General features: G+C 54.6%; 2 protein-coding genes across 5 annotated transcripts; both read left to right on the top strand.

Moving 5' to 3' along the window:
• Positions 1-1,809: 1,809 nt before the first annotated feature.
• Positions 1,810-10,433, top strand: Atxn7l2 (ataxin 7 like 2). 3 transcript variants are annotated; one of them, XM_023721750.1, is made up of 12 exons: positions 1,903-1,984; positions 3,865-3,930; positions 4,310-4,414; positions 4,785-4,995; positions 5,248-5,534; positions 5,992-6,074; positions 6,476-6,729; positions 7,083-7,145; positions 7,547-7,745; positions 7,883-8,004; positions 8,482-9,277; positions 10,226-10,367. In XM_023721750.1, exons 2-12 carry the CDS (start codon positions 3,894-3,896, stop codon positions 10,238-10,240), a joined length of 2,172 nt encoding a protein of 723 aa, XP_023577518.1. In that variant the 5' UTR covers positions 1,903-1,984; positions 3,865-3,893; the 3' UTR covers positions 10,241-10,367. The 3 variants fall into 3 exon arrangements, with proteins under 3 accessions (XP_004636982.2, XP_004636983.1, XP_023577518.1); XM_004636925.3 differs by lacking the exon at positions 7,083-7,145 and having other exon boundaries at positions 1,810-1,984; positions 10,226-10,433; XM_004636926.2 differs by lacking the exon at positions 7,083-7,145 and having other exon boundaries at positions 1,816-1,984; positions 5,344-5,534; positions 10,226-10,433.
• Positions 10,434-11,478: 1,045 nt separating this feature from the next.
• On the top strand, positions 11,479-16,984 carry LOC101568583 (cytochrome b561 domain-containing protein 1). Of its 2 annotated transcripts, XM_004636923.2 has the most exons (3): positions 11,479-11,771; positions 12,254-12,291; positions 12,812-16,984. In XM_004636923.2, the coding sequence occupies exons 1-3, from the start codon at positions 11,624-11,626 to the stop codon at positions 13,313-13,315; spliced, it is 690 nt and encodes a 229-aa protein (XP_004636980.1). In that variant the 5' UTR covers positions 11,479-11,623; the 3' UTR covers positions 13,316-16,984. The 2 variants fall into 2 exon arrangements, with proteins under 2 accessions (XP_004636980.1, XP_023577507.1); XM_023721739.1 differs by lacking the exon at positions 12,254-12,291 and having other exon boundaries at positions 11,586-11,771.
• Positions 16,985-20,579: the final 3,595 nt, after the last annotated feature.

The following is a 20,579-nucleotide window of genomic DNA, read 5'->3' as shown; positions in this document are numbered from 1 at the left end:
TTGCCCTGACAGATTCTGACCCTGCCAGGTGCCCACCGAGGATCTTTCCTCCACAAGTTCCCTTGAAGATCATGGTCACAGGTCTCCTACTTTTAGAATTGCAGATCAGGGGTGGGGGGAGAATGTTGCATGTTGTTTTCTGGTGCTTGTTATTACACATTTGAATAAACAGTGCTGCAAGCATTTGCCATGGACCCAAGACTGGAACCCTTCTGGGCTTTTTCCCCCTTTCCTCTCCCTTGCTTGAGTTCTTGGGACAAATACCAACATTTCTCCTCTCTGAACCCCAATAGTAGTATCTGCTGGCTGAGCAGCTGTTTCTAGCATGCCCTAGTGTGGAGATATCGCCTCTTTTGGTGGCACTCAATCCAAAGTAACTAAGACTCATTAGCAAATTTGGAGCAAATTCAAAAGGCAAAGGATAGTGGCTTCCACAGAGTGGTTTCCATTTGCTCTCCTACCATCTGTGACCTGAACGAGCTTCCTGTCAGGAGTCGAGGGCCATATGCTCCCCTCTTTACTATATGGTTCCTGCAGAGCAAACTTGCACTTCCACTCCCTTCAGAAAGACAGTCACATTCTACAGTTACCTTCCTTAGAAAAATGCACTTGGACACAATTTTACATTCAATTTCACCAGGTTCCTGGACCTCTTAGAGATCATCCTTGAGTCTCAGGTTATTATCCCATAAGTATTTAAACCTTTCCTGGATGAAAAGAAGAAAATCTGAGGTCTCCAAATTATAGGCCTTGACTTATTTGCTCCCAAACTTGGTTTCCTCTTAGCTAAGGGGTGCAATATGGGGTGAGGTGTGAGGGGCTGGGGACAAGAAAAGAGGCAGACGTTTGTGTCTTGTGTGAAAGGTGGGAAGAGGTGTTATTAGCTACAAAGAAAGAGGTGGATGATTAAGGTACTTTCCAGGCCGTAGGAAGAAAAAATGACAGATATGATGAGAAATCTTTCTAAGCCAAGCCTTCAGTAGCAGCCTTTCCAGCAGAGAAAATATTCATTAGAAAAAGAAGCCAAAATGATGGATGGAATCAGGGTCGAGTCACGGTTTGGGAAAAGGCAGTGCAGGGTATCGATTGCAGTTCTCAGGAGAAGAGAGACAGATCAGCAGAGACGCTGCAAACACCAGCAGCCTCAGGGCCACCCTAATTCCGGAGCTGGCTCTGATAGCTTTCTGTCATCTTGACAGGTGATCTTGGTCAGCTACGCTAGGCCCTACCAAACCCAGACAGCGGCACGCCAACCCTCTGTTCTGCATCAGGGCAGCGTGGGTTTCCCCCAGCGGAGGAACGACGCGGGAGCTGGGGCCCTCCCCCGCTCCAACCCCTGTGTCCTTCAGCACATCCTACAGACTCCCTCCCCTTGCCCTACCCTATTCACTGCGCCCACCTCCCTGCACCTACCCTATTCGATCTACAGGGGAGCAGAGTCGCTTCGTGGCCGCCAGCCCCGGAAGGGGCGCCAGCCAGCTGGCTGGCGCATGGCTTAGAGGGACGTCTTGGGCAGAGAGGTTTGAGCTGTGGTGCGTGTGCAGTGAGCCTGAGAGTGGACTAGTGTCAAAGAATGTGTGCACAGGGTTAGGAGGGGAGATCTTGGAGTCCTTGATCTCCTCTTATCCCCCTGCAATTGTGCATTTCGGAAGGGCTCACGCCGCAAGCACCGTAGGCACAACCCCCGAAACTACATTTCCCAAAAGGCCATGCGGGCGGGAGGGAGACGAGACCCGAGTTGCGCTTGCGCAAAGAGTGAATTGCAAAGGTAGGGGGAGAGGGGCGTGCCCGCGGTGGGGCAGCGGGGGAGGGGGCCGCGCGGCGGCGGCGCCGGGCGGGCGCGCGTCCGCGGCGGTGATGGCGGTGCGTGAACGCGCGGCGGCAGCAATGGCCGCTCTGGAGCGGCGGGTGCCGAGTCTCGATGACTTCGCGGGACAGAGCTGGAGCTCGTGGGTGGAGCGGGCCGACCTGCCCGCGGCCGACGGTGAGTACAGCCACCCTAGAGTCCGGAGACCCCATCACTGTGTCCCCTCCCCCCCTCCGGGCCCCCGCCTGCTGAGGGGAGCCGCCGACTGGAGCCGCCGTCCGGTTCCCCGGCCCCCCAAACAAAGGACCCGCCGGGTCCTAGTGCCCGCCCGCTCCACCACCTTCGCGCCTCCGGGTCCTAGCGCCTGCTCACCGCTAGGAGCCCACCCAGCCCACCTCCGTTCCTGCTGCTGCCCAGTACCTGCCCCTATATTTACTTGCCTTTATCTTTATCCATGTCTGCTGGCCTCCAGCTTCCGCCCATCCTGCACCTGCGCTGGCTCTTCCTAACCGCAGCAGTCCTCTCCACGTGTTTCCCACGCACCCCAGTTCTGTGCCCCCTTTTACGCCCCCTTGTTCCTTCACCTTTGCCCCATACCTCCTGCACCTTTTTGGCGTTTGCCAGCATGCTGCAGTGCTGCTGGACCCCCGCCCTCTCTGCATTAGTTTCCCCATCTATCCACCTTATCCATCCTCCCACCCTCCTTCTCTCCTTCAGTCCATCCATCCATGCCTCTCCAACCCTCTGTCCTCTCCCGGGCCTCTTGCCCTGCCTCTTGGCTCTTTCCCATGACCCGCATCTTCTGTAGGCCCCTGGGTGCCTTTGGGGTATAGGCCTACAGCCCCTTCTGATCTTTGTCTCCTGGGCCCCAGGGAGCATCTGGCCTCTCTGCCTTTGGGGGTGACAGCAGGCATCACGCCCCTAAAGAAGTTTGCAAGTGAGAAGAGGTGGAGTAGGAGACCTCATGGAGCTGTCTCAGATGACACTTGTTCTCCTAGGAGGCTCCTGGCGCCAGCTCTGTTCTGCCCATCATTCCCCACACTTGCCTTCAACAGACTTAAGAGTGGGAGCTGCCCCTTGTCTCTTGCATGGCTAACCCACCACCTCTCCTGTCAGGATATTATATAAGATGGTCCATGATCCTCTCCTCTTAGAAAGGGTATATTGTTAGTGAGCATCTGAAAGCAGACCTGAGGAGAAGCACAGGCCACCCTGGGACTGCCCCATGCTGGTGGGCATGGATAGGGCCATTGTCAGGGTCTGGGTGCATTGAGAACCGGAAGTGGAGTCAGAGGGTTTGGTGACTCAGAATTGATTTTTTTTTCAAGGGACAGGGAGGGGGTGAAGAGAAGGGAGGGGGATGGGGAAAAAGCTGCTTTGCGCAGCTAAGATGTTTTTGTCATTAACCCAGAAACTGAGGTACAAGGGCAGCCTGTGCCCAATGAACAAGAACAGCCCCCGAGGCAGGGGAGAGGCTCACTTAGTTGACCAAGGAGACTTTGAAGATGCCAAAGGGCCTAAAGACAGTAGTCTCTGTCTTCTGTAAGCAGCCTATCAATGCAAGACCTGAGAAGCTGGGTATAACTTTTGACAGGGCTTTGGTAACTCAGCTGGAGCAAAATTGAGTTTATGGGGGAGGGGAGCTGGAGAGTATCTGGGGTGCCACAGAGTAGCAGAAAGGACCTGTGTAAGAAACCTTAAGAAGGCACTCTGGGCTCTGTAGAAAATTTCAGGACTGTTTCTCCTCTAAACAGGGAAGCAAGCCCCAGCAAAGAGATGATATTTAACCATAATCACCTAACTAATCAGTGGTGGACCCTGAACTGCACTGTGTAGGGTCCGGCAGAGAGCTAGCTGGGGGCTTCCTACAGGGCCAGCTCTTTTAGAGGCAGCAGGTGAAGGGAGAATGACCCACTGAAAGGTTGTTCTGGTGGTGCTGAGCCCAGGAGTTTGTCGGAGAGTGTGGGTTTTATAGTACTTGGCTGCAGACCCTACTTGGGTAGGACACTGGGGCTCTAGAGCAGGGGTAGATTGTCTGATCTGCGTTTCTCCTCTAGGCACTGAGCAGGAGGAGAGTAGTAAAAACATGAAGAAGTTGGACGCCATGACCCTCATTAAAGAAGGTGGGAGTAATACCTGTTGGGGCTGGGACTCAGGGCCGACATGACCACCTCCCCACTACTGCTGTACTCCATGGCTGCCTGAAGCGGCAGGTCCGGGGAGCCTTCATTTTGATAGGCCTGAGTCAGCGGGTTGCACTGGCTCCTGTGAACTGTCACTGGAGATTCTAATCATGGGTGATTGGTGCCCCACGTACTTCAACGTGAAAGCCTGTGTACTTCAGTACCGGTTAGATTGAAGTCTGGAAACTGGGAGCACCCAGCAGAAAGCCCGCTCTGTCCATTGGGGGGTGAAGTGCCTTCTGAGTGCTGGCGTGGGAGCGACCTGAGAGGGAAACCCAGGGTCCCCAGCCCCAGTGATAAGGACTTCCTGTCATTGCAGACATGTCCATCTTCGGGCACTGCCCAGCCCATGATGACTTCTATTTGGTTGTGTGTAACCACTGCAGCCAGGTGGTGAAGCCTCAAGCTTTCCAGAAGCACTGCGGTGAGGGGACCTCTGGGGAGGAGACATGGGGACAGGGCACAGTAGAACGTGCAACTCTGAGGACGGTCAGTCGGGAGGTCTTGTGGGGCAGTGCAGGGTGGTGGCGGGGAAGTGCAGGGCAGCATCAGCGTTGTGGGTGGAGGGCTATTGACTGAACAAACTTCTCACATCGAGTGACATTAAGGAAGTCAGGAATCTGGTCTAGAATTCTGAGCCTTGAAGGCTCCAGTGCAGAAGAGAAGGAAGCAGATGCACAGTGTATGCTGTGGAAAGTCATCCTGTGATGGGAGTCTGTGGGCAGGCTAGAAGCTTGGGGAAGGAGGCAGTTGCAGCACTCACCTTGATTACTCTCTCCACCTCCTGGTGACAGAAAGAAGACATGGGCCCCTCAGCAAGCTTTATGCCCGGGCCCCACCCCCACCTCCAGCCCCTGCCAGCTCTCAGAAATGCCATGTAGTGAATGGGCAGGGCCCAGCTTGTAGGACCCCAGGTTCCACCAAAACCTCCTCCAGGGAGAAGGGCCAGGGGTCCCGGAGCCGTGGCCACCCGCCTCCTGAAAAGACCCAGAAGGACAACCTCTGGTAAGAAGAGGCTGGAGACTTCCCAAGACTGTCCCTGATCCAAATCCAGGGAGGGTTGACAGCAGTGTGGGTGAAGGGGTACTATGCACGGCAGGAAGCAGCCAGCCTTGTGTGGAGCTCCTGTATTCTAGGGAATATAGACTCCCCTTTTCTACCCAGTCCCAGGGCCTGAGGGAATGGCTCTGGGCTAGAGTCTAGGCCTCAGGCCAGCCTCCCCCCCACTCCCAGCCCATACCATCTCTCCACGTGTAGCCTTTTCGTGCCTGTGGTGAATCTTGAGAAGATGTCCAGTCTCCCGAAGCCCAATGGACATGGAATCAGGGTGGCCCCACCCTCTGCTTTCCTCAGCCAGCCGGGCGGCCTCCCCAAGGACTCCCCTGGAAAAGTGCCCATGGCTCCCCCCTCTAAGGAGCCTCCTGGCAGAGACGGCATCGAGATAATTGTTGGTGAGGGCTCCAATCACCGGGCCGAAGGCAGCCCTCTGGAGAAGGAGCCTGGTGGGGCCAAGCTGCCCCCCAAAACCCACCGGAAGATGGCTCGTGAGTAGTCACAGTCCTTGGGTTCAGGAAGATAGAGTCGGATGCCTTTGGGCTTCCTTGTCCTTGGCCAGGTGGCTTGGAAGTCAGGGAGCTTGTTTCCCGGAAAGGTTCTCCATCTAGAAAGGCTGAGGCCACAAGTGAAGCTACCCTTCCTCCCTTTAGAGACTGGACCACTACCTCCTTTCGTATCTTATGGCTGGATGGTCTGGCATCCTGAATGCCTGTGGCTGCTTTTGCTTTTTGATATGCAGTGCCCTGCTTTGGGCTTGAAGTCTCCAAAAGGAGTGCCTGGGCTGGGGCTGGTCCTACACCCTGCAGAGATGTGGGTGCCCAGAAGAGTTTGCCTGGAAAGGGGAGCCCCACACTTAAGGGCTAGAGGCTCTTGTGCCTTTGTCCCAATTACTCCTGGGCCTTTGAGAGATGCTCCTGAGGTTCACTGGGATCCCTTTCCCCATAGGGAAGGAGTGTGACCTCAACAGGCAGTGTGGGGTCATAAATCCCGAGACCAAAAAGATCTGTACTCGCCTGCTGACTTGCAAGGTAACCCCCACCCCCAGGGCACAGTGCAGGAAGGGCAGGGAATCCTCATCCCCAGGGCAATGTGAGGGAAGGGCAGGGTAACCCCAATCCCCAGGGCATGGTAAGGGAAGGGCAGCACAGAAGTGGGCTAGGTGAGGAGCAGAATTTACAGGTTGTAAAGACCCAGCTGAAAGGATGGGGCTAGGCTCACTCCTGGGGTGGGGAAAAGAAAATAACCAACCCCCAGGGGACATGAGGTGGGAGCACAGCAGGCTGGAAGTGGCTCCTAGGTTCCTCCATCCCAAGAAGGGGAGTACTTGCTCACACCCCCACCCTACCTGCCTAGGGCAGAACACGTGATTGCCTGGCCCCTGTGCTCAGTTCTGACCCGTGCCCCATGCCCCTGCCCTGCTTTATTCTAGATCCACTCAGTGCACCAGCGCAGGGAGGTCCAAGGCCGGGCCAAGGACTTTGATGTGCTAGTGGCAGAACTGAAGGCCAGCTCTCGCAGAGGGGAGTCCCCCAAGGAGAAGAGCCCAGGACACAAAGAGCCAGCTCTCCAGCGCCCCTCCCAGGAGCTTCCCTCCTCAGTTCAGGCTGTGGCAGCAACAGGGGCGACTGGCAGCACCTTCTCTGCTCGAGCCAAGCAAACCTACCCATACTGTGTGCTGCCCAGGTATGTATAAGATCCGGCCCCCACCTTAACTGGGATGCTCAGGTCCTAAGACAACAGGTACCCCTTGGAGACAGGCCCAGGGAGCGTTCTAGAAGATGTGCTCACTCAGCCTTGCCTGTGGGGGGTACCTGGGCCCTGGCAATGTTGTAGAAGCAGGTGGCTCCCCTGTTCCTGCCCACACATATCCCAGTAGCCCTGCCTCTCTGTGGCATGCCAGATCCAACACCCAGGATTTGAATATTTTCCCAGCTACTTCTGAAAAGCTAAAACCTATCACTGGGGAGCTGAAAGGGTCAGGGTCCCGGGTGAGGCAGTCCTACTGTGTATTTATTCCCTGGCCCCTTCGTGTGCAGAGGCTGCGCTGGACCCCGGGGAGAGCCTGCCTTGCCGAAGGAGACACACACGCATCTCTGCCTGTAACACGAGGGGCAGACACGAAACAGGCTCAGCTCCCAGACAGGCTCGCAGGAATATGTGATGCAAGAAGGGGGTTGAGAGAGTTGACTGGGCTGACCAGAGCTGGGTGCAGTTAAGCTCTGAAGATTTTCTGGAGGAGGCGAATCTGGAGCAGATTTTCCCCCTGAGGAGGCAGGGCCTGGGAAGTGAAGGGCTGGGGAGAGAATCCCTTGGGAGCTGTGGCCCCGGGCTCTGTCTCTTCTGAGCTTTTTCTATCTCATCCTCCTCTTTTCCTCCTTCCTTTTCCTCTCATTGCCCAGCAGGGTGTCGCCCCCGGCCTTTTGAAATTGGCGGGTTCAGGGACACCCCCATCCTGACCTCCCCCGTCACATCATCCTCACCTCCCCTTTGGCCCTTCTAGGTCCCGGGCCTCCTCTGAGAGTGAGTTGGATGATGAAAGCCCCTGTGGTGGTGATGGGGACCCAGGCCTGTTCCCCTTCCCTCTGCCCCGGGGTGGGGCCCAGGCCTCCAGCGAGGAGAGTGAGGAGGAGGGGACATCTGAGGACCTCCACCCCCTCCCTGACTGCCATTATGCAACCCGGCCCCCGCGGCCACAGGCGGTAAGGACCAGGGATGGGGCCTGGGGAGGGGGGTGGCCCAGTCCTGGCCCACAGTATGGAGCAGAGGTCAGATCTCGCGCACAGATGGCTCCCGAACCTCAGGCACTGCCAACCGGATCCCCTCCTTCTGCCTGCAGTTCTGCACCTTCGGGAGCCGCCTGGTGAGCCCGGGATGCTACGTGTTTAGCCGCCGACTGGACCGGTTCTGCTCTGCACTCAGTTCCATGCTGGACCGGCACCTCAGCTCACACATGTGGAAGTGAGTGCCCTGGACCCAGAGCCTGCCCTCCCGAGCTGAGCCTGCGCACACGTGCACCCCAGAAGCCCTTGTCCTTCCCTCGCGCCCATCAGTGTCCCCTGGTGTTGCCAGGAATGCCCCAGCTAGGGCATGGTGTGAGGTGGAGAAGGAAGGGGCCTAGCAGCCTGGACAGCGGGGACGGGTAGTCTGGGGACGAGTCTCGGCTCTTGCTCTCTTCACTTCCAGCACATTCAGAGTGACTTGGGCGGGGGATGCCCACACGGAGGCCTAAAGCGAGCTCATCTATGCACTAGTTGGAGAGTGCTGAGGTCTCTCTTCCCAGGCCTTCTGCCTGGCTCACACTTCCACTGTCTCCCAGCAGATGGCAGCAACTCTGGGGCTGTCCCGGCTATTTCTAGGCAGGGCCAGGAGACCGGTGTGTGCTGGGAAGCCCTCTGGTGTGCATGTTACTCACAGGGGACTCTCTTTTTGCTGCAGGAAGATCCCACCAGCGGCTGAGCCTCCACCCCACCTTGTCAGCGCCGGCTTACCTGCTCCCCTGAGCCCATCCTCCATGGGCAGCTGCCCCCGACTTCCTGGCCCGCCCCCTAGACCTGCCTGCCCGGCCTCCACACCCCTTAACAAGGACAGCCTTGTTCCCAGCTACCCAGCAGGCTCCCCCAGTGTGGCAGCTGCCTGCAGTCAGGCGGAGTGCATGGGCGGCAGCCAGGCGATCACCTCACCACTGCCTGCCAACACGCCATCCCCATCCTTCAGCAAGCTGCCACCTTCCAAGGCCAGCAAGTCATCCAAAGGCAAGGATGGGGTGGAGGTGGAGGCTCCTTCTCGAAAGCGGAAGTTATCCCCTGGCCCCACCACTTTCAAACGGACCTGCATCCTTGAACCCACTGGAAAAGGCAAACCGTCTGGCTGCCGGGGTCTCTCAGCCAAGACTAAAACTGCCCTAGCCATGGGCCTTAATGGGACAGTGGGACCAAGAATGAAGCGGGCAGGGCCCCTGGACTGTCGGGGTTCGCTTCATCCGCCCTCCACACCTGTCAAGGCTTCTCAGCTGGAGAACCGGGGAGCCGCTGGACACCCCGCCAAGGCCCTGCCAACCAACTGCCTCTCTGAGGAGGAAGTAGCCAAGAAGCGGAAAAACCTGGCCACTTACTGCCGGCCAGTGAAGGCCAAGCACTGTCAGGCTGGTGCCCCTGCTGACACGGCCTGCTCTGTGCGCCGCAAGAAGCCAGGCCCAGCTTTGGCCTTTGAGGAGAAGTGCTCTACACTGAAGGTACCAGCCCAGCTGCCCAAGGAGCAGGCAGAGAGGATCAGGAAGGCCGAGTGTAGGGAACACAGTGGGTACCCAACATGGAACGGTGTTAAGTAGGTGATACGCAGGGAAGAGAAAAAGGAACTTGAGGGTTCCTGGGCCAGTACTTTAGAGAGAGGTCATCAAGTGATGGAACATCCTATCCACAGCCTGCCTGTCCCTTGAATTCAGAGCATTTTACTCTTTGCCCTTGCCTTTTTCTTCTTTTTTTTTTTTTTCCTTGCTTTATCTTTAATCAAAGGGAACTGCTTTCTGAATTGCTGTGGCTTTGCTTCAGGACCTAAGACACATCTACCCCTTGAAAGAAAGGGAGTTTGGGTTGTTAAATTGAGACTGAGGAAAAGAGGGTGTGGTCTGGTCTTGTTCCTCAGTTCTTCCTCTTATAAGAGGACCCAAAAGGCAGGTACACAGTGCAAGAGACCTGGGTGCCAGCCTTGTGCTTGTCTCACCTCCAGGTTCTCTGGTGATGTTGGTCCTCCAGGGTTTCTAGTAAAGTGTGCAGCTGGGTGTGTCTGCCCTTCTAATGGAAGCCCTGGGGCGGCCTGCTTTGCACTCCTGCATGGTGTGTGCCAGCAAGGCCCTGTGGGAGACAGGAGGGGAAGTGCTATTCGCCAGGTGCAGGTGTGGGCTGACCGCCTCCCTGGCTACAGTTCAGTCCAGTCTGCCTGTTGTTGAGGGTCTGTGTGTGTGTGTGCACGCATGTGTACAAACATGCACGTGTGTCCTCCAACTTTGATCCCCTGGCTCCCCCTGTTGAGCTGGCATTTATCTTGCCTTGCTCAGTTTTGCTTACCAGGCCAGCAGAGGCAAATGAGGGTTTGGCCCTTACAGCCTGCATAATTCACAGGGTGTGATGACTGCTGAGTCCCCATCCTGACCTTGCCTCTTTTGCCTCTTGTCTTCTTACAGTCAAAAGCCCATTAACGAGAAAGTGCCTGCCCACTGCAACGGAGCCGCCAGCACCTCCTCCCCTCCAGATCCGGGTCCCAGGCTGCTGCCGCTTTTTATAACTTTATATTTTTTTTAAGAAAAAAAAAACTCTTTAAAATACCTCAAGATTGTCTCCCTGTTCTGTTGCTGCTAACAAAATATAAAAACAGAAACACAGAAAAGGAAGAAAAATAATGTAGCAGAATGAGTGTCCTTTTTGTCCCCAACCCCATCCCGAAGGCTGAGATGATAGGTAGTCAAATTCTAGGTCTTAGGCACCCGCGCACGCGTGCACACGCAGACACACATTTTTTAAAAATTGGCTCAGTCTGGGGATTGCATCTCGCGGGAGTCTTCAGGTGGGATGATGAGGAATGTGTCTCCATCCTACTCCATGGTCGCGTTTCTCTGGCTGTGCCTGCCTTTCTCACCTCTTTCTAGTGTCCTCCGTATTTGGCCACACAGGGAGCTTGAGCTGAGTTGGTAATTGTTCTCAGGATTAATGCTAGAGGGCCCGGATGTAGCTCAGCAGCACAGCATCTTCCTGGCAAGAGCAAGGCTCTGAGTTCAATTTTTAGTACCAAAAAAAAAGGATTAATGCTGGCGTCTATTTAGTCACCTCTTGGTTGGTGGTTTTGCCCTGAAGGCCAGGGCTCCAGGGCTAGGCCGGACCACACCTGTCTGCAGGCAGGAAGGAATTGGGAGGTCACTTGCAAAGCTCAGAGGTGGGAGGCGCTGGTTCCTCAGGCTCACCTGGCTTCTCAGGGTTTCAACAGCTGTTACGAAGGCAGCAGGCCAGGTGCCCTAGTTCTTCCTCCTAGCTCAGCTGGGGACAATTGCGGATGGGGCTGAAATTAGCATCTCTCTCTTCGCCCTCAAACCTGAATTCGCCAGGTTCAGGGCACTAGGTTTTCAGCCTTGTCCTTTCCTTTTATTTCTCGTGCTTGGGCAAGGAGAGATTTTTGTCCCCTTAAGCCAGAAGAGACGGCAGGAGAGAGTGAACCGCTAAGGAAATCCCAATACTTCAGGAAAACTGCTAAAGACGCTGGTTTCACACTCGGGTCTGCATACCAAGTGCGCGATTTGAGGTTTCACTGAACTCAGTTGCCACAGATGTAATACCCACTGGCTGCTTCAGATGCAGCCCTTATAGGCACAGGTACACAAGGAGCTGCGCCGGGAGGTGGCAGGTCCAGGTCTCGGGGAGCGGCCCCTGAGGCTCGCCCCCGGCCCCCAGGGGGCGCTGTGGGCGCCTCCGCCGCATTGCCGGTGGCTCCCCCGGGGAGGAGCCTCTCCTGCAGCTGCCACAGCCTCCGCCTTCGCAAACCCGGAAGACGCCTCCGGCAGCTGGACTGTGCGGGCTGGCCCTGCACGGCCATGCAGCCCCTGGACGTGGGTCTGGTTCCCGTTCAAGCGAGGGAGCCGAGACTGACCCGCTGGCTGCGGAGAGGCAGTGGGATCTTGGCGCACCTGGTGGCTCTGGGCTTCACCATCTTTCTGATTGCGCTGTCCCGGCCAGGAACCAGTGAGTGCGTAAGGCGGGGCAGGGCACTGGAGGGGCGGAGCCAAGGTGCTTGAGGGGCAGCTCCGGGAGCGTGGGGGTCGGCAGCGGACCGGGTGTCACTGTCTGGTGGGCGGGGCCTGGGGAGTGAGTGCTGGAGGTGGGGGAAGGCAGGTGATCGAAGAACTCAAACTGTCACTCCACCGTAAGCAGGGCTTCTGAAGGATGCAAGGGCAGGAGAGAGAGAAGTCTACTCGCACTCAGCTGACAGCCGAGATGGGCGGGGGGGGGGTGCCCAGGCCACGCTGGTTCGTGTTTGCTGGGAGCCCTCTGTGGGCGTTCACCCAAAGGCCCCTTGCCACTCCGCCTTGCCCTGAGTTCCTGAGTAGGTTTGAGAGGGGAATGCCGACCTTCGCACCCTGGCCAGAATCTGGGCCCCACCTAGTGTCGGGGAGGGCACAGACGCAGTGGTGCTCAGCCATCAGCCCGGTCTCTTTGGTTCTTAGGTCTTTTCTCCTGGCATCCAGTGTTCATGGCCTTGGCGGTGAGTCTGAGCTTCTGTCCACGCCTGGTTTCGGATATGCATAGCATCCCCCGTGGGGAAGCAGCCAGCTTTGAGAAGGCTCAGCCTAAGATTCAGAGACGTGGGGGACACAGCCAGGGCTCCCTTCCTCCCCATGGCCTATGGGCTGGGGATCCTGGAGGGCTTGGGCCATGGGTAAAGGGTCAGGTGTTTCAGAAGGTGAGAGGGCTTGGGAGAGATTACTTCACCGGGGCTTGGAAGGAGGAAGTGGAAGGCCTGTTATAGTCATCACTGCCCTTGCCCCTAAAGTTCAGGAGAAAGTTTAACATTTGCTGTTCCATTGTCCCAGAAATGGGAAGGCAAATGTCAGCTGGAGTGATGAGACATTCAAGTACCAGTTCCCTGTTTGTTACTCAAGTGCTGACCTGTGAAGTCCTTTAGCCTCCACCCTTTGTCCTCCATTTGGATCTGTGAGGTCACCTCCTTTTTCTCAAGCTCCTAAACCAGATCCACGGCTCACTGGCCTCTTCTGTATTCACAGTTCTGCCTCTGCATGGCTGAGGCCATCCTAATCTTCTCGCCTGAGCACTCCCCATTCCTCTTCTGCTCCCGAAAGGCCTGGATCCGGCTCCACTGGGCAGGGCAGACCCTGACCATCCTCTGTGCCACCCTAGGCCTCGGCTTCATCGTCTCCAGCAAGATCCGCAGCGAGCTGCCCCATCTGGCATCCTGGCACAGCTGGGTAGGCATTCTGACGCTGCTGGCCACTGGCGCTCAGGCTCTGTGTGGGCTCTGCCTCCTCTTTCCCCGGGCAGCCAGGGTCTCGAGGGTGGCTCGCCTCAAGCTCTACCATCTGACATGTGGACTGGTGGTCTACCTGATGGCGACAGTAACGGTGCTCCTGGGAATGTACTCAGTGTGGTTCCAGGCCCAGATCAAAGGCGCAGCCTGGTACCTGTGCCTGGCACTGCCCCTCTACCCAGCCCTGGTGATCATGCACCAGATTTCCAGAGCCTACTTGCCGAGGAAGAAAATGCAAATGTGAGTGCCTCCTAACAGAATTCCAGAGGGACACTCGCCTTGGACCTCAGGGGCTCCTTGGTGAACTTCAAGGGATCAACTTTAGCAGTGTTGGATTTTTGTACTTCGTAACCAGGCCAGGGGCTGCAGAAACGCAAGCATGTATTATTGAGCGATGATTCAGTAGGCAAAAGTGGGCAAGAGCACTGGGCACAAGTGGGAGGTGATAGAGAACTTGAGCCTGAGGCCTCTACTCTTGGTGGGAGGCAGAAGTATTAGGCAGTGGTGGTGGTAGTGGTTTCTTATTTGCCTGATGAACAGTTGGATTTGTGCACATTATGAATGAAAGACACAGATGTTTAAGTCGCTTTAGGGAAAGCAAAGTGATACAGTGGAGAAAACTCATGGGTCTTGCTTGTGGTCCTCTTAGGTTATTGTGCAACCTTAGGTAAATTCTGTATCTCAGGACTTGGATGGTTTTAAACTATCTCTAAGTCCCTTTCATCTCTAACGTTCAGTGTTTTCCAAGCTGGTGGCACCGAACCCACTCCCAGCTCTGTACTGTATGGACCACTTAGCAGCCTGATGATACAACTTTCACATTCATTCTCCTTTTGCTCCCTTGAGAAAGACATCTGCCCTTGTAGCCCTTCAGCAGGCTTGCTGACCTAGCTCTTGGGATTTGGATTCAAGGGATCTGGCACTGTTGCATAAAGGCGCCCAGGGGAATGTCTCCTGGACTCCGAGACAGCAAAGGCACTAAAGTCACTTTAACATTTTGAAGGTGTGAAGTTGCATTGGCTTAACCAAGCCCTTAGCTTCTGATAGGATCCTTGGCTCAGCTAAGAACTTCCTTTAGCCCACCTCAGGACCTGGCCTGCAACACCCGGATGTGCTCCTTTCCCTGACATCCATTCTCAGGGCAGAGCAGTCTTGGGCATCTCGTGTTTTACTCTCCTTAGGGCTCAGGGTCTCGTCTTAGCACACAGCTTCATGGAACTACTCTGATGCTTTTAGAGCAAAATGAGGACCAAAGAAGTGGTCAGAGCTCTGCTCATCAAGGAGAACAAAGCCTTCTTGGTTCCCTTTCTCTCTTTGTCATCTAAGCTTTCCTAGGTTGTCATCTCCTGTCAGCTCTTTGACCTAAGAGATAGCCCCATCTGGCCAGCTGGCAGATGAAGGCTGGGCTGTCTTCCCTGTAGAAAACCTTTCTTGTTCCAACTGAAACGAGTTCCCCAAACTGCCTTCAGTGGCAAGGACTGGATGCCAGGCTGGTTAGCTGTAGCCCAGCACCTTCGGGGCAATGAGACCTCGGTAGATCTCGGAAGGACTGAAGACATCTGGCTTTCTTTACACAGATCCAACCCATGGGAAACTGGGAGGCCTGGGATGGGCCAGCACTCCACTTCCTGTGAGCAGGGAGAGGCCTACTTTGATGTCACTTATCTTACATGTCCCAGGCCTGCTGAAGCTTCAGGGCTTCCTCTCCACATGACTCAGAAGCAGGCAGGCTGTGTGATTTAATAGCACAGGAATGAGATGATGAGAGCAGAAGTATCCTCAGTGGACCTGCTTTATTTCTCCTGGGTGAGATGGCATCTTCTAGGAGCTCTCTAGGTGCTGAGCACCCAAGGGCTGTGCAGAGGGTGACTGTCCTCTCCACCTCCCACTGCCCAACATGGTGCAAAGTTAGAATTGATAGTTACCGGATTGCATGGAGAAGTTTCTCACCTAGGGTCACTTGGAAACAGGGATTCCACTTCTCTCCTGATCATGGCCAGTGCTGGCGGCTGACACAGGGTGAGAGGGCCTGCTAAGGTTCGTCAGCCTGCCCTGAGTAGCAGGCAATGCCGGAAAGCCAAGCCTGCCTGAGGTGTTGCCTCCTCCCAGGTGGTGTGGGGGCTGGTGGGCGGGCAGGCGGGCAGGCGTGCTGACAGCCGGCAGTTTGCGTGGGCTGTGCCATCTGATGTCTATTCCCAGCCCTGGGAGGAAGGGGAATCATTTATATTCTGCAGGAGGAAAGGGACCCATCTGTCGCCTCTCTGCCCAGCAGGCCTGGAGGGCAGGGGCACAGGGCAGACTAGGGCTGAGGTCTGCTTGGCCCAGTCTGATTGCAGTATAGGGAGCAGGTCACCAGCAGGAGCTTTTTTTCCTGGGAGGCCAGATTGTGGGGGAAGCCTCCCTCCCCTCCCGTCTTTCCATTTCGCCCTCTACCACCACCTGTCTTCACATCCTGGGGCAGCAGCTGGACAGCCATTAGACCTCAGTGCCAGGGCACGCTTCCTGCAGCTGGGAGCTCAGTGGCTGCCCACAGCATATGCCTCCCGGCTGTGAGCTCCATCCTCCCCCTCCCCCTTCTATCTCCTGATGGTTGGGTACTAGCTGGGCTCCTCAGCCAGACAGAGGCCTCAAGGGAGAAGCAAAATGGCTGCCCCTCTGCCCTTGTTCTCTGACAAGGGAAAACTGCTCTTAGGAAAAAAAAAAAAAAAAAATCTAGGGTGCTAAAAACCCCCTCTTATTTGCACAGATTTCCGTATCAGGCTTCCTAAGTCTTGATTCCATATTTGATTGTGTTCCAAGTTTGATTATGTGTACACTCAACCTTGAGGACAACAGAGACATAGATGGCATTGCACCCAAATCCAAGCGCTAATGGGATGGCTGGTCTGGGCTTTGATGGCGCTCACAAGGCTCCATCTTTCCTGCCCTTCCTGTGAGCCTTTCGGGGTGGGGGTGGTGTGCGCGGCAGGAGCTCAGTGTCTGTGGAAGTCGTCCAGCCTCACTGTGGCTGTCAGCTCCACCGCCGCTGTCACTTCCGGCTGCTACCTCCCCTCCCCGCTGCCCCCAAGGCAGGCTCCCCTTCCCCACTTCCTGACGCTGGCCTGTCCCATCTCATTTCCCATCCTGGCACCCCCATGCATGGCTGCTGTGGGTCTTGTTTTCCAGCCTCACTATGGGAGATCCAGGCGTCCTCCCTGAGCCAGCTGGCTGCCGTGCCAGGGCCTGTTTGGAGTTAATAATAATCATTAGCTGAATGGTGCTGGGGCCGCAGCTCCAGATCCCTAAGCACTTGCAGGCTGAGTCAGCCAGCCCTCACTTGCCCCCTCTTCCTGGACTGCAGAGTGTGACAGAATGGGGAGGTACTGGGAGAGGAGGGACTCAAGCATCCTGTGGCCTAGCCATCCTTTGAGGCTTTTTCTGGGAGCAAGTACCGAGAGTCCCCACCATAAACTAAGAAGGCCTGTGCACCTGACAAAAGTTGAGAGACGCAGGGAATACAGTGTACTTTCAGTAGAGACTGGTGGTGGTAGTGGCAGCTGATGACCTGGAACCTCTAGTACTCCTGGCTTGCTTTCTGTATACCTGCCATGGCCTCCAGGGGGCGCCCTGGGTCCTGATGCCCCAACCTCAGCTTTTCCAGTGCTTTTGCAAGCTCAGGGAGGCCTCTGGCTTAGTGTCCCCGATGCCCCTATGTCTGGCTGGCATAAACAGCCTATGCATCAAGACATACAAGACACTGGCCTGGAAGCTGGGGAAATCGCTGCATCCATTCACTCAGTCCCCACCCTGGTATGGCCACAAGCAAACCACGTGCCACTCAGCCTACCTCACAGAGATGTTCAAAGTTGGACAAGAGAATGCATGTTAACAAGAAATGGACAGTTCAACGCATTAAACCTATGTAAGCAGCTGGCATCACTGTGTTCTTGTCCTCTCCTCACTGAGCCTGGCTCTCAGCTTCATGCTTCCTAGGGAGGCAGTAAGCATTTACAGATGGGGGTGGGGGACCCGAGAGACACATCTCTTACTTCCAGATGCAAGATCAGTTCTGTACTCCTGCCAGAAATGCCACCAATCCCATGACCATTGAGGATTGCCCAAGGGGCTGGGGACATAGCTCGGTAGAACGAGCATGCGCCTGGCAAATGCAAGATCCTGAGTTCCATCCCCAGTTCCACAAAGTCAGTAAATGAGGTTTGCCCTAATTGCTGCCTACCTAGTGCCTTCGGGTCATGGGGCTAATTGCAAATGGTGGAGTCTGAACTGCTGCCCTCTAGGTCTTACCAGAGTTGCTCTTAGGTAAGAGCTGCTGGTCATGCTCTAGCTCCATACCCACTCCTTGATTCTGTCCTTAGGGAAGAGGAGCACAGCACAGTGAGGGATGGGGCTTCTGGTTTCGGAGGTCCAAAGCTTGGTTTCCCTTCCTTGTGTCAGGTTCTCAGAGTAGCATCACAGCCTCTTCTTCTTCCTCCAAACATTTTACCGAAATTTACACACACACTCTCGCATGCCATGAAGGTCCGCTAAAATTTGAAATGAGCCGAAGGAGGATACCTTCTGTTTGCCTGAGAACAGGCAGCAGCAGTCTGCCCGGACTGAATGCAAAGAGACTGGAGCAACAGCAGCACAGAGGTTTGAATTGTTTTTTTCTTTTCTTTCCTGGGATCTAGGAATTAAATCCTAATCAGGAATTGTGGGCATAACTTCAGCCGTTCTCACCACCACAGGCATGAAGGAGGCACATGTTGCAAGGTGGGTGGACGCTGCCCCAGAGCTGTCCTGGAGGCAGGGTGCAGCAGTCTCAGCTCTGCGCTGAATGCAGAAAAATTACTTCCAGTGAACAGTACTTCCCTCCCTTTCCCCGTACCCCACCCTGAGGGTTTGACTGGTCACCAAGGCAGTCTCTGAATAAGTTTTTGTTTTGTCTTTTTGAGTCAGGGTTTTTCACTATGCAGTTCGGCTGGCCTTGAACTCACAGCAGCCCTCCTGCCTCAGCCTTCTGAGTGCTGGGCTCACAATCGTGTGCCTCCACACCCAGCTAATGGTCCACTTTTAACCCAGCTGCTATTTTCAGAATTCCCAGATGAGTTTTTAGTGTCTTTTGGAAGCAGACTGAAGAACCATTTCAGGCTACTCTGTGGTTTCCAAGGAGTCAACTCTGTCTCAGCGAATTGACCTGAGTAGCCCCTGGCACTGCTGTCTTTACAGTGTACCCCTAGCTGCCCCACCAGCCCTGGGTACCACCCAACCCCAGTCTCCAGCAGGGTGGGCACTGTGCACATGGTAGGCACACATCCCAGCGGTGGGGGCAGTGACACACGTTAGACATGTCTGTGCCAAGGGCGCCTAGAGGTCCCATGCAGGGCTTTGTGCTCTGGCTCATGGAAAGACGTTCTCAGGCCATTGTCCTACACCCTCTTTGCTCTGAGGGACAATAACTAGGCTGCCTGGGAAGGCCTCGGGATGTATCGTGTCGTCACTATTCGTTATTTTCTACTTGTCAGTAGGCATACCTGATGAAAAGGCATCCTGACAGCCGCTTTAACCTGCCTCTCTCGAACAGCAGCATCTAGGATAGATTTACTGTGGCCTTCCCAGAAAGGCCCCTGTCCTCCAGGAGGCGCTTGAGCCTTTCCTGCTATGTGGGTGGGGAAAGGGGAGAAGACCAACCAAGTGAAAGAAACAGACTCGTCCATGCTTTGAACCTTCATTTCTCCCTTCTAAAAGGCAACTTTCACATTAGCCTCCACACCCTGAAGAGCAACTTAATTTGGGGGCTGGGGTGCCACAAGCCATGCCATACACAGCTGCACATCGTGGCCAAGATCCAGGAACTTCCTGTGACCTTGGGTGGGGTGGGGTGGAAGAGTTGAACGAGTGTAGCTATGGACTTCCTTGGGATGATGAGGATGAAGGCTTAAGACAAGCCTAAGGGCCGGCCAGATAGCTCAGTGGATTAAAGCACCTGCTTTGGCAGACACAGGGGCCAGGGGTTGATCCCCAGTCTGCTGTGCCAGCCCTGCCCCAAGGAGCGCTGAGACATTGATTGAGACTTGGTGTGGTGGTGTGCACCTGTAATCCCAGCATTTGGGAGGCTGAAAAACAGGAAGGATCACTACTGTACTAAACAAATTTTTTTTTTAAAAAGGCCTAGTGGCACAGGCCTGTAATCCAGAACTCTGGGAGGCTTGCAAATTTAATCCCAGCCTGGGCAATTTAGCAACTTAGGGATACCCTGTATCCAAAAAAAAATTAATCAATGGGATGGAGACACAGATCAGTGTGTTCAACCCACAATACTGCGAAGAACAGAACACAATACAAAAACAACCCTGGCAGGCTCACAGAGGGATGTGGCCCAGGCCAAGACAAGGGAAAGAATAACTAGGCTTTCTCAATCTGCTCTCTTTCCGTCTCTGGCCATACCACCTGGAAGGTGCCTGATCTCAGCTGTTCTCTGTACCAGCTTCATCTTCTAGGCCAAACTGCCAGCCATTGCGAAAAGTTCACAGACAGCAAACAGTAAACACGGACTATGTAAGAGCTCGTACATGCAATCCATCATTTTACTACTCGTTGCCAAGGTCGACCCGTCTGACATGGCTGGTTGTACACCGTCTCTTATCCCTCACCAGCTCAACTGTTGCGCATGAAGTGAACAAGGCAGAAGCTCCAGCCAGCATGGTACTGTGTGCCTATCACACCATCTGCCTGGCAGGATGAGGCTAGGATTGCAAGTTCGAGGCTAGCGTGGGCAACGTAGCTAGATCCTGTCCCAAAATGTACAAATAACATAAAAAGGGTTGGGGATATAGGTAGTGCTTGCTCTACTATGTGGGAAGGACTGGATTCAGTCTCTAGGAGCACACACGCATATGTGTACACATCGCACGTGCGCGCGCACACACACACACACTTTCTAGACTGGGATTTGCCTTTTGGTTGAAATTTTATAAATATAAGAAACTAGGTAATTATACAAATTCTTACCCTTTCAATTTCCTTTTTTTTTTTTTTTTTTTTCTCCTTATAATATGTTCTTTCTCCATTTAGGACCCGCCACGACATTCCCCTTCTAGAAATACCAAGACAGCAGCCAAAGAATTTGGCTGATTGTCAGAGTTTCAAATCAATTCTAGTTTCCGGTAGGCTATGTCTCTACCAAAAAAGTGAAGATTACATTTTCTCATTGCACACAATGCCTAGAACACACTAAATTGTCCACGAGTATAAATTTGTGCATTAAATGAATATACTTTTAGCCTTAGCTACCATTTGCAACAGGAAAATATACTGGCAATAAAATGACATGTAAGTGGACAGTTTCCCAGTGTTTCTCAAAACCCATCCCAACCGTTTCCCCATGGTACCATCAGGAAGATTAAGCTAGACTTTTTTTTTTTTTTTTTGGTGGACCCAGGGATTGAACTCAGGCCCTTGCACTTGCCAAGGAAGTGCTTATTCCACTGAGCCATCTCCCCAGCCCCAAGACAAGTTTTTTTTTTTTT

The sequence above is a fragment of the Octodon degus genome, unplaced genomic scaffold (genome assembly GCF_000260255.1).
Source record: "Octodon degus isolate 3935 unplaced genomic scaffold, OctDeg1.0 scaffold00084, whole genome shotgun sequence".
In the NCBI taxonomy this organism is placed as follows: Eukaryota; Metazoa; Chordata; class Mammalia; order Rodentia; family Octodontidae; genus Octodon; species Octodon degus.
The sequence above is the reverse complement of the archived record's forward strand: the minus strand, read 5'-3'. Positions and strand labels throughout refer to the sequence as shown.